At 48.0% G+C, this 13,450-nt stretch overlaps 1 protein-coding gene across 1 annotated transcript in view; it reads right to left on the bottom strand.

The window, feature by feature from the left end:
• myo15b (myosin XVB) overlaps nucleotides 1–13,450 on the bottom strand; it is a 452,296-nt gene that overhangs the window by 332,108 nt on the left and 106,738 nt on the right. The window contains exons 16-17 of the mRNA XM_073026589.1: nucleotides 7,794–7,925; nucleotides 7,191–7,316 (exon numbers count right to left, since the gene is read on the bottom strand). Of these exons, the coding sequence (XP_072882690.1) occupies nucleotides 7,191–7,316; nucleotides 7,794–7,925 (258 nt within the window). The remainder of the gene's footprint in view (nucleotides 1–7,190; nucleotides 7,317–7,793; nucleotides 7,926–13,450) is intronic.

The raw sequence follows: 13,450 nt of genomic DNA, 5'->3' as shown, positions 1-13,450 counted from the left end.
ACTGTGTATCTACATGTGTGGGACAGTGTTCAGGGAGTGTTACTGAGTATCTACATGTGTGGGACAGTGTTCAGGGAGTGTTACTGTGTATCTACATGTGTGGGACAGTGTTCAGGGAGTGTTACCGTGTATCTACATGTGCGGGACAGTGTTCAGGGAGTGTTACTGAGTATCTACATGTGTGGGACAGTGTTCAGGGAGTGTTACCGTGTATCTACATGTGCGGGACAGTGTTCAGGGAGTGTTACTGTGTATCTACATGTGTGGGACAGTGTTCAGGGAGTGTTACTGTGTATCTACATGTGCGGGACAGTGTTCAGGGAGTGTTACTGTGTATCTACATGTGTGGGACAGTGTTCAGGGAGTGTTACTGTGTATCTACATGTGTGGGACAGTGTTCAGGGAGTGTTACTGTGTATCTACATGTGTGGGACAGTGTTCAGGGAGTGTTACTGTGTATCTACATGTGTGGGACAGTGTTCACGGACTGTTACTGAATATCTACATGTGTGGGACAGTGTTCAGGGACTGTTACTGAGTATCTACATGTGTGGGACAGTGTTTAGGGAGTGTTACTGACTACCTACATGTGTGGGACAGTGTTCAGGGAGTGTTACTGTGTATCTACATGTGTGGGACAGTGTTCAGGGAGTGTTACTGTGTATCTACATGTGTGGGACAGTGTTCAGGGAGTGTTACTGTGTATCTACATGTGTGGGACAGTGTTCAGGGAGTGTTACTGTGTATCTACATGTGTGGGACAGTGTTCAGGGAGTGTTACTGTGTATCTACATGTGTGGGACAGTGTTCAGGGAGTGTTACTGTGTATCTACATGTGTGGGACAGTGTTCAGGGAGTGTTACTGAGTATCTACATGTGTGAGACAGTGTTCAGGGAGTGTTACTGTGTATCTACATGTGTGGGACAGTGTTCAGGGAGTGTTACTGTGTATCTACATGTGTGGGACAGTGTTCAGGGAGTGTTACCGAGTATCTACATGTGTGGGACAGTGTTCAGGGAGTGTTACCGAGTATCTACATGTGCGGGACAGTGTTCAGGGAGTGTTACCGTGTATCTACATGTGCGGGACAGTGTTCAGGGAGTGTTACCGTGTATCTACATGTGCGGGACAGTGTTCAGGGAGTGTTACTGAGTATCTACATGTGTGGGACAGTGTTTAGGGAGTGTTATTGTGTATCTACATGTGTGGGACTGTGTTCAGGGAGTGTTACTGTGTATCTACATGTGCGGGACAGTGTTCAGGGAGTGTTACTGTGTATCTACATGTGTGGGACAGTGTTCAGGGAGTGTTACTGTGTATCTACATGTGTGGGACAGTGTTCAGGGAGCGTTACTGCGTATCTACATGTGTGGGACAGTGTTCAGGGAGTGTTACTGTGTACCTACATGTGTGGGACAGTGTTCAGGGAGTGTTACTGTGTACCTACATGTGTGGGACAGTGTTCAGGGAGTGTTACTGAGTATCTACATGTGTGGGACAGTGTTTAGGGAGTGTTACTGTGTATCTACATGTGTGGGACAGTGTTCAGGGAGTGTTACTGAGTATCTACATGTGTGGGACAGTGTTCAGGGAGTGTTACTGTGTATCTACATGTGTGGGACAGTGTTCAGGGAGTGTTACTGAGTATCTACATGTGTGGGACAGTGTTCAGGGAGTGTTACTGTGTATCTACATGTGTGGGACAGTGTTCAGGGAGTGTTACTGTGTATCTACATGTGTGGGACTGTGTTCAGCGAGTGTTACTGTCTATCTACATGTGTGGGACAGTGTTCAGGGAGTGTTACTGAGTATCTACATGTGTGGGACAGTGTTTAGGGAGTGTTACTGTGTATCTACATGTGTGGGACTGTGTTCAGCGAGTGTTACTGTCTATCTACATGTGTGGGACAGTGTTCAGGGAGCGTTACTGTGTATCTACATGTGTGGGACGGAGTTCAGGGAGCGTTACTGTGTATCTACATGTGTGGGACAGTGTTCAGGGACTGTTACTGTGTATCTACATGTGTGGGACAGTGTTCAGGGAGTGTTACTGTGTATCTACATGTGTGGGACAGTGTTCAGGGAGTGTTACTGTGTATCTACATGTGTGGGACAGTGTTCAGGGAGCGTTACTGCGTATCTACATGTGTGGGACAGTGTTCAGGGAGTGTTACTGTGTACCTACATGTGTGGGACAGTGTTTAGGGAGTGTTACTGTGTATCTACATGTGTGGGACAGTGTTCAGGGAGTGTTACTGAGTATCTACATGTGTGGGACAGTGTTCAGGGAGTGTTACTGTGTATCTACATGTGTGGGACTGTGTTCAGCGAGTGTTACTGTCTATCTACATGTGTGGGACAGTGTTCAGGGAGTGTTACTGTGTATCTACATGTGTGGGACGGAGTTCAGGGAGCGTTACTGTGTATCTACATGTGTGGGACAGTGTTCAGGGAGCGTTACTGTGTATCTACATGTGTGGGACAGTGTTCAGGGAGTGTTACTGTGTATCTACATGTGTGGGACAGTGTTCAGGGAGTGTTACTGAGTATCTACATGTGTGGGACAGTGTTTAGGGAGTGTTACTGTGTATCTACATGTGAGGGACAGTGTTCAGGGAGCGTTACTGTGTATCTACATGTGTGGGACAGTGTTCAGGGAGTGTTACTGAGTATCTACATGTGTGGGACAGTGTTCAGGGAGTGTTACTGTGTATCTACATGTGTGGGACAGTGTTCAGGGAGTGTTACTGTGTATCTACATGTGTGGGACAGTGTTCAGGGAGTGTTACTGTGTATCTACATGTGTGGGACAGTGTTCAGGGAGTGTTACTGTGTATCTACATGTGTGGGACAGTGTTCAGGGAGTGTTACCGAGTATCTACATGTGCGGGACAGTGTTCAGGGAGTGTTACCGTGTATCTACATGTGCGGGACAGTGTTCAGGGAGTGTTACCGTGTATCTACATGTGCGGGACAGTGTTCAGGGAGTGTTACTGAGTATCTACATGTGTGGGACAGTGTTTAGGGAGTGTTATTGTGTATCTACATGTGTGGGACTGTGTTCAGGGAGTGTTACTGTGTATCTACATGTGCGGGACAGTGTTCAGGGAGTGTTACTGTGTATCTACATGTGTGGGACAGTGTTCAGGGAGTGTTACTGTGTATCTACATGTGTGGGACAGTGTTCAGGGAGCGTTACTGCGTATCTACATGTGTGGGACAGTGTTCAGGGAGTGTTACTGTGTACCTACATGTGTGGGACAGTGTTCAGGGAGTGTTACTGTGTACCTACATGTGTGGGACAGTGTTCAGGGAGTGTTACTGAGTATCTACATGTGTGGGACAGTGTTTAGGGAGTGTTACTGTGTATCTACATGTGTGGGACAGTGTTCAGGGAGTGTTACTGAGTATCTACATGTGTGGGACAGTGTTCAGGGAGTGTTACTGTGTATCTACATGTGTGGGACAGTGTTCAGGGAGTGTTACTGTGTATCTACATGTGTGGGACAGTGTTCAGGGAGTGTTACTGTGTATCTACATGTGTGGGACAGTGTTCAGGGAGTGTTACTGAGTATCTACATGTGTGGGACAGTGTTTAGGGAGTGTTACTGTGTATCTACATGTGTGGGACTGTGTTCAGGGAGTGTTACTGAGTATCTACATGTGTGGGACAGTGTTCAGGGAGTGTTACTGTGTATCTACATGTGTGGGACTGTGTTCAGCGAGTGTTACTGTCTATCTACATGTGTGGGACAGTGTTCAGGGAGTGTTACTGTGTATCTACATGTGTGGGACGGAGTTCAGGGAGCGTTACTGTGTATCTACATGTGTGGGACAGTGTTCAGGGAGCGTTACTGTGTATCTACATGTGTGGGACAGTGTTCAGGGAGTGTTACTGTGTATCTACATGTGTGGGACAGTGTTCAGGGAGTGTTACTGAGTATCTACATGTGTGGGACAGTGTTTAGGGAGTGTTACTGTGTATCTACATGTGTGGGACAGTGTTCAGGGAGCGTTACTGTGTATCTACATGTGTGGGACAGTGTTCAGGGAGTGTTACTGAGTATCTACATGTGTGGGACAGTGTTCAGGGAGTGTTACTGTGTATCTACATGTGTGGGACAGTGTTCAGGGAGTGTTACTGTGTATCTACATGTGTGGGACAGTGTTCAGGGAGTGTTACTGTGTATCTACATGTGTGGGACAGTGTTCAGGGAGTGTTACTGTGTATCTACATGTGTGGGACAGTGTTCAGGGAGTGTTACTGAGTATCTACATGTGTGGGACAGTGTTTAGGGAGTGTTACTGTGTATCTACATGTGTGGGACTGTGTTCAGCGAGTGTTACTGTCTATCTACATGTGTGGGACAGTGTTCAGGGAGCGTTACTGTGTATCTACATGTGTGGGACGGAGTTCAGGGAGCGTTACTGTGTATCTACATGTGTGGGACAGTGTTCAGGGACTGTTACTGTGTATCTACATGTGTGGGACAGTGTTCAGGGAGTGTTACTGTGTATCTACATGTGTGGGACAGTGTTCAGGGAGTGTTACTGTGTATCTACATGTGTGGGACAGTGTTCAGGGAGCGTTACTGCGTATCTACATGTGTGGGACAGTGTTCAGGGAGTGTTACTGTGTACCTACATGTGTGGGACAGTGTTCAGGGAGTGTTACTGTGTATCTACATGTGTGGGACAGTGTTCAGGGAGTGTTACTGTGTATCTACATGTGTGGGACAGTGTTCAGGGAGTGTTACTGAGTATCTACATGTGTGGGACAGTGTTTAGGGAGTGTTACTGTGTATCTACATGTGTGGGACTGTGTTCAGGGAGTGTTACTGAGTATCTACATGTGTGGGACAGTGTTTAGGGAGTGTTACTGTGTATCTACATGTGTGGGACTGTGTTCAGCGAGTGTTACTGTCTATCTACATGTGTGGGACAGTGTTCAGGGAGTGTTACTGTGTATCTACATGTGTGGGACAGTGTTCAGGGAGTGTTACTGTGTATCTACATGTGTGGGACAGTGTTCAGGGAGTGTTACTGTGTATCTACATGTGTGGGACAGTGTTCAGGGAGTGTTACTGAGTATCTACATGTGTGGGACAGTGTTTAGGGAGTGTTACTGTGTATCTACATGTGTGGGACTGTGTTCAGGGAGTGTTACTGAGTATCTACATGTGTGGGACAGTGTTTAGGGAGTGTTACTGTGTATCTACATGTGTGGGACTGTGTTCAGCGAGTGTTACTGTCTATCTACATGTGTGGGACAGTGTTCAGGGAGTGTTACTGTGTATCTACATGTGTGGGACGGAGTTCAGGGAGCGTTACTGTGTATCTACATGTGTGGGACAGTGTTCAGGGAGCGTTACTGTGTATCTACATGTGTGGGACAGTGTTCAGGGAGTGTTACTGTGTATCTACATGTGTGGGACAGTGTTCAGGGAGTGTTACTGAGTATCTACATGTGTGGGACAGTGTTTAGGGAGTGTTACTGTGTATCTACATGTGTGGGACAGTGTTCAGGGAGCGTTACTGTGTATCTACATGTGTGGGACAGTGTTCAGGGAGTGTTACTGAGTATCTACATGTGTGGGACAGTGTTCAGGGAGTGTTACTGTGTATCTACATGTGTGGGACAGTGTTCAGGGAGTGTTACTGTGTATCTACATGTGTGGGACAGTGTTCAGGGAGTGTTACTGTGTATCTACATGTGTGGGACAGTGTTCAGGGAGTGTTACTGTGTATCTACATGTGTGGGACAGTGTTCAGGGAGTGTTACTGAGTATCTACATGTGTGGGACAGTGTTTAGGGAGTGTTACTGTGTATCTACATGTGTGGGACTGTGTTCAGCGAGTGTTACTGTCTATCTACATGTGTGGGACGGAGTTCAGGGAGCGTTACTGTGTATCTACATGTGTGGGACAGTGTTCAGGGACTGTTACTGTGTATCTACATGTGTGGGACAGTGTTCAGGGAGTGTTACTGTGTATCTACATGTGTGGGACAGTGTTCAGGGAGTGTTACTGTGTATCTACATGTGTGGGACAGTGTTCAGGGAGCGTTACTGCGTATCTACATGTGTGGGACAGTGTTCAGGGAGTGTTACTGTGTACCTACATGTGTGGGACAGTGTTCAGGGAGTGTTACTGTGTACCTACATGTGTGGGACAGTGTTCAGGGAGTGTTACTGTGTACCTACATGTGTGGGACATTGTTCAGGGAGTGTTACTGTGTATCTATATGTGTGGGACAGTGTTCAGGGAGTGTTACTGTGTATCTACATGTGTGGGACAGTGTTCAGGGAGTGTTACTGAGTATCTACATGTGTGGGACAGTGTTCAGGGAGTGTTACTGTGTATCTACATGTGTGGGACAGTGTTCAGGGAGTGTTACTGAGTATCTACATGTGTGGGACAGTGTTCAGGGAGTGTTACTGACTACCTACATGTGTGAGACAGTGTTCAGGGAGTGTTACTGAGTATCTACATGTGTGGGACTGTGTTCAGGGAGTGTTTCTGTGTATCTACATGTGTGGGACAGTGTTCAGGGAGTGTTACTGAGTACCTACATGTGTGGGACAGTGTTCAGGGAGTGTTACTGAGTATCTACATGTGTGGGACAGTGTTCGGGGAGTGTTTCTGTGTATCTACATGTGTGAGACAGTGTTCAGGGACTGTTACTGAGTATCTACATGTGTGGGACAGTGTTCAAGGAGTGTTACTGAGTATCTACATGTGTGGGACAGTGTTCAGGGAGTGTTACTGAGTATCTACATGTGTGGGACAGTGTTCAGGGAGTGTTACTGAGTATCTACATGTGTGGGACAGTGTTCAGGGAGTGTTACTGAGTATCTACATGTGTGGGACAGTGTTCAGGGAGTGTTACTGAGTATCTACATGTGTGGGACAGTGTTCAGGGAGTGTTACTGAGTATCTACATGTGTGGGACAGTGTTCAGGGAGTGTTACTGAGTACCTACATGTGTGGGACAGTGTTCAGCGAGTGTTACTGTGTGCCGACATGTGTGGGACAGTGTTCAGGGAGTGTTACTGAGTATTACATGTGTGGTTTAATGTTCAGGGATCTTCATTCTCTCTCTATTCTGCATGGTAACGTATTGAGGGAACTTTTACTTCACACCTACTTTGTGTCTTCAATACTCCCTGGTGTTTCAGCTCTCACTCACCTGGTAGGTTACTGCCCCAGCATAATGTCTGACTGTGAAGACTGGCAGAGGTACCTTGGGCTTTACATACCAAGGGTTGTTGTTATGTTGATAATGGCATTTCTGCAGAAAAGTGTGATCTGTTGCCTGAAAGGAAAAACATAAATCAGTTATGTTTCACTGCATGTGTCCTAAATACATGGGGAAATACAGATGGAAACAGGCCGTTTGGCCTATCAAGTATATGCTGACCATCAACCACCTATTTACACAAATTCTACATCTATTCTCCCAAATTCCCATCAGTTCTTCACAGTTTTACCGCTGATTTACTGTTATGAACTAATCTGCTGATCTGTACACTTTTGGAATATGGAAGGATATAGAAGCACTTGGAAGAAAGCCATGCGGTTTCAGCATATCAGGGCACTAAGCAGTCAGCACCCGGTCCTCTGGAGCTGTGATGCAGTGTCTCTGCTGGCTGCAGCCTGGTGCTATCAACAATATTCCACCTCTGTGCGCCCATGGGACAGCCTGTATCTCCTCACTGAATCACCACCTCCCCAGCCTCAAGGAAGCTACAGCTGTGGAGGGGTACAGGGGTGGTCACAAAGTCCATCTGACCTGCGGCAGGCACGTTTGATCATCCAGAATCCGAAGAATTCCATTTGGCTTTGCTGCGATGAGGTTTAAACAGCTCTGTCGATCCGAGACGGGAATGAAAGCCCAACTGATCTTTTCCCGAGAGTACTCCTCCTGTGGGACAACAAAGGAGAGAGTTACAGTAAATATCTTAAACGCTTTTTGGTAGATTCACAGCATTTGAATCTGAGGAGATTCAGTAACAGTTCTGCATCCTGGTTTATTTATAAAAGTATCTGCTATGATTTAAAGAACCACAGAAAGTCATAGCATAGAAGGAGACTGTTCATTTCCTCTCTCATCTTGGTGACTCCCTCCAACCTGCCCCCAGAGCTGCCCAAAACGGGTCTAAATCCTCATCCTTGTCCTTACCTGGACATGTTTGAGCTTCTGTGAAGGATGGAATATTCTCCATTCCCTAAGACATTCCCCCCAAGCCCTCTCAATGACATTTTCAGTTTCATTTCCTTGCCCTTAATATTCACCCAATCACAATCCCTCATCATTCTAGAACATTCTAACTAATTTCCTCCTTTGGAAATAGCCCCAGGATCTCCAGTCAGTATCAACAAATAATGACAGAGTTTGACATCACTGGTATCGTCGGCTGGAACAGTGGGTGACAGAATCAGGGAGTGGAGTGGAATGGTGTGAATAGGAGGTGAGGTGCAGTGTGGGGTGAGATTTTGAGGGATGACACAGATGTGATGGATCAAGGGTTGAAGGAGAGCGACGGGCTTGAGATGAAGTGGTGGAGGCTGCCGTGGGATATATAGATGGTGTAGACCAGGGGTTTTCAACCTTTTTTATGCCATGGACCCTTATCACTAACTGAGGGGTCTGTGCATCCAGGCTGGGAATATCTGGTACAGACTCTAGTGGTTCCCAAAGTGGGCAATATTACACCCTGGGGGCGGTGGGAGTTTCTAAGGGGGCAATAAAGATAAAAGGGGTGGTGGAAGGGTGATCAGTAGCAAGGGGTTAGTTAAGGGATTACAGGGTTAATTTAAGAAATTAATTACTTATTCTAAGCATTTGATTTTCATAATTGGTTACAATGATTGCATGATCAACAATGATGCTGCTCTCCAGTGTGCGCTCAGTGGAAGAACAAATTGGACCAGGCCAACACCCCATAAATCTACAGTCATGCCACTCAGGGACTTGGGCTATATACTTTTTTCTTCTTTGGGACTATGTTTTTCTGAAATCATAACCATATGTTCTCTTTGTGCTGTGAGCTGTTGGTAATATGCTTTGCAAATTGTCCCAGAGAAACACTGTTTCATTTGGCTATATTCATGTATTAAACTTGAACCTGAACTTGTAATCACCTCATCTCTTGCCAACCCGCCTCTGTTCTCCTAGACTTTTCTTATAGTTGTTGAACAGCAATGTGACGCTTCTGTGTTTAATGTGCTATGAGAAAGCTGGACTGAAGAAATCATGTTATTTCCAGGCCCAGTCCAGCATTATTGCCATTCAATTCTGTCATACACTGTTGGCCAGTATAGTTCCCATACACTAATCACGCAGTGTCATAATTCAATACTGTCATACACTGTTGGCCAGTATAGTTCCCATACACTAATCACGCAGTGTCACAATTCCTGTGAATTAGGGTATGGCATTCAATAAGATAAAAGTTCTAAATCTGTCCTATTGAATTGTGTCGACTACATTTCTCAAGCTCGTGGCCAACCGAGCTATCTCTGCCCCACTTTCTGTACCTTCAGGCAGTGTCAAGTTTTGCCTAAGCAATTATGATGTTATAATCTTCCCCTTTATTGATTGCAGTGCTTGAAGTTGGACTTAAACAATTGCCAATTGTCCATGGTTGTTAATCCATAACAAAAATTATCGAAGAAGACCTACTGACAAAGTAGTGTGGAGTATCTGAAATATGGATTTATACCAGCACCAAGCAACCAACAGCAGCCAAAGTGTCTATTGTGTGAATTTTTTTTTTTGAAATGAGGCAATGAAACTGTTCGGGCTCCTTGAATATTTGAAGAGAATACACTCTGATAAAGCAAATGAGAACTTGGCTTATTTTCAGTTATTTTGTAAAAACTTTCAGAAATGGAAAGCACTTCAAAAGTTTGTTTGCCAGCACTCCAGTACAAAACTGTAATGGTCTGTGTGCTTCATACAACATTTCATTGCTCATTGCTAAATCTGTAAAGTCCCATACCATTGGAGAAGAACTGGTTCTGCCAGCAGTAAGGGAGGTTCTGAGTACTGTTTTGCATAATTCCGCTCAGTGACAGCTTCATTAAAAGATGAACAGGTGAAGTAACTGAGAATGTGGAAGACTCATCGTGCAACATACTTAAAACACCAGAATTTGCTCTATACCGTACACAGGCTTTCAGCATATTTCCAGTGGTCCAGTTGAAACAGGAGTGAGAAAGGAGGCTACTTACAGCTCCGTGAGACTTATAAAGGAGCATTGATGAGCTTTTGGCATTTTTCCAGCGGCCCAGTGGAATCGAGAATGAGAGAGGAGGCTACTCACTAGTCCATGAGTGAGATTCAAAAAGGAGCATTTGTGGGCTTCCAGCGTGTTTCTGGCAGCCCAGTCGAATCGGAATGAGAGAGGAGGCTATTCACATGTCCGTGAGTGAGATTCAAAAAGGAGCATTCACAGGCTATTGCAGTTTTCTGGAGGCCCAATCAAATAGCAATTCATTAGCAAGGGCAAATACAAGAAAGGCTGGGACAAGCAGAGTGGCCATTGTGTGAGTGGATCAGTGTCAGAGTGGGGAGTCTTTGGCTCATCAGGCTTGTGTCAGACAAAAGTTTCTTCTTCTTCTAACTTCCTCTGTTAGTGCAGCGAGGGTGGTTCCGGGGTCTGTGAGATAGGGGAACTCTGGGAGACATCCGGCCTCCCAGGTAACCACATCTGCCCCAGGCGCACCTGCTGCGGCTCCTCAGAGAATGAGTTCAGGAAGCTGAGCTGCAGCTCGGTGACCTACGGCTCAGATTGGAAACGGAGGAGGTGATAGATAGAAGCTACAGGGAGGTTGTCACCCCAAAGTTTTAGGAGGCAGGTAACTGGGTGTCTGTCAGGAGAAGGTAGGGAAATAGACAGTTAGTGCAGAGTACCCCATGGTCATTCCACTGTGGTAAACTATGTATACCTGTCTGGACACGCCCCCCCCCCCCGGCTGACTGCTCCTGTGGCTCCTCCCACAGACCCCTGTATAGAGGTGATTGGGGCACTGCTCCTCCCTCAGTCTTCAACATGGCTGTGTTCCCTTTCTCGCTGTTAATAAAAGCCTATCGTTCACTTCCAATCTCCTAGAGTTATTGATGGTGCATCAATTTTATTAGCAGCGATTTTAAAAACATGGAATGAATTTTACGACCCGACAGATTGGATCTCGACCCTCAATCCCAGGAAGCTGGCAACGCTTTCGAACTCTGGCTAGCATGCTTTGAATCGTACCTGGAGGAGACTGAAGTGACCGAGCCTGCCACGATGTGCAGAGTTCTCCTCTCCAGGGTCAGTCCACGGGTCTACTTGATGATTAGGGACCAGCCAAGCTACCAGGGTGCGATGGACGCCCTCAAAAGACAATACCTGCAGCTGGTAAACACTGTCTACGCAAGACATCGCTTAGCAACACGGCAGCAGCGGGCCAGAAAGTCGAGCGCTGAGTTTGTCCGGGCCCTACAGACACTCGTGCGGGCCAGCGATTGCAGGGGGCTGATGGCGGAACAGCATGCGGAGCTCCTGGTAAGGGACACCTTCGTTACGGGGATCAGGTCAGTGTACATGCGCCAGCGGGCTGCTGGAACACACCGATCTTACCTTACATTCGGCGATCAAGCTGGCCGACACGCTGGAGGCCGCTCTGCACAATGCTGACGCTGTCCAGGCACGCGATCTCCCACCGGCCCCGTGGATGCTGCAGACCCCGCAACCCGCTGGCGAATCGACCTCGGCTGCTGCCAGTCGCGAGTCCGCGAAGTGTTACTTCTGTGGACTCGAGAAGCACCCCCTAAAATGCTGCCCGGCCCCAGAAGCTACCTGCTCCAGCTGCGGAAAGAAAGGCCACTTCGCCAAGGCCTGTAAGTCCAAACCGCGAGCAGGGTTGAGCAGCGCCATGTGTGAGGCATGGGGGTCACCATCTTGCTTGCCCACCACCATGTGTGAGGCATGGGGGTGGCCATCTTGGTTGGCGCCACCTCGCACCGCCTCTGACCCACGGGTACTTACCGGGCACCCCACCGCGCCAGACAAAGACGGCGATTCAACTCTGGCCTCCGTGACCCTCGACCAAAGCGCTCCACACCAGCTCGCAAGGTCAATGATGGACATCCTGGTGGAGGGGCACAGGACTAGCTGCCTGTTTGACACGGGCAGCACGGAGAGTTTTATTCACCCAGACACGGTGCAACGCTGCAGACTCATGACACGGCCGATAAGCCAGAGGGTCACCATGGCTTCTGGGTCACATTCCACAGACATCCGGGGGTGGGGTTTGTGTAGCGACATTGGTGGTGCAGGGCACAGAATATCCGGACTTTACATTACTGGTCATGCCTCAACTGTGTGCCCGTGCTATTGGGGCTCGACTTCCAGAGCCACCTCAAAAGCGTGACAATGGAGTACGACGGGCCCCTCCCACCAGTCACTGTCAGAAATCCCCAGTTCTGTGGGAATACGTCACATACCCCGCTACTGACCACACACACACACACACACACCAACCTGCACATCCCACCCAACACCATGCCAACAGCTGCGCTACGGACACCACTTGTGGCCTCTCCACCCTCAAGATCCCTCCCCCACCGCTGTTCGCCAACCTGACCCCCGACTGTAAACCTGAGGCAACTAAAAGCAGGAGGTACAGCGCGGGGGACAGGGCCTTCATTCAGTCAGAGGTGCAGCGGCTGCTCAGGGAGGGGATCATTGAGCCAAGCACAAGCCCTTGGAGGGCCCAGGTGGTTGTTGTTCGGACCGGGCAGAAAAATAGGATGGTCGTGGACTATAGCTAGACCATCAATAGGTTCACGCAGCTTGACGCGTACCCACTACCCCGCATCGCGGATATGGTCAACCAAATAGCTCAGTACAAGGTGTACTCGACCATAGATCTGAAATCCGCTTATCACCAGCTCCCCATCCGCCCAGAGGACCGCCCCTACACCACCTTCGAGGCGGGCGGCAGGCTCTATCACTTCCTGCACGTCCCCTTCGGTGTCACGAATGGTGTCTCTGTCTTCCAGAGGGAAATGGACCGGATAGTGGACCAGTGCCAACTGAAGGCCACGTTCCCATATCTGGATAACATCACCATCTGTGGTCGCGACTGGCCGGATCACAACGCCAACCTCCAACGATTTTTCCAAGTGGCCGAAGCTCTGAACCTTACTTATAACAGGGACAAGTGTGTGTTCGGAACCACCCGACTTGCTATCCTTGGGTATGGCGTGGAAAACGGGGTCATTGGCCCTGATCGATCCCGACCGTTGGAACTCCCTCTTCCCACCACCCTCAGAGCCCTCAGACGGTACCTGGGCTTCTTTTCTTATTACGCCCAATGGGTCCCCCATTACGCAGACAAGGCCCGCCCCCTGGTCAAGTCTACCACATTTCCTCTCTCTGCTGAGGCCTGCGCGGCCTT

The sequence above is a fragment of the Hemitrygon akajei genome, chromosome 22 (genome assembly GCF_048418815.1).
Source record: "Hemitrygon akajei chromosome 22, sHemAka1.3, whole genome shotgun sequence".
NCBI classification, from domain to species: domain Eukaryota; kingdom Metazoa; phylum Chordata; class Chondrichthyes; order Myliobatiformes; family Dasyatidae; genus Hemitrygon; species Hemitrygon akajei.
Note: the sequence above shows the minus strand (reverse complement) of the source record. Positions and strands in the feature narration are given on the sequence as shown.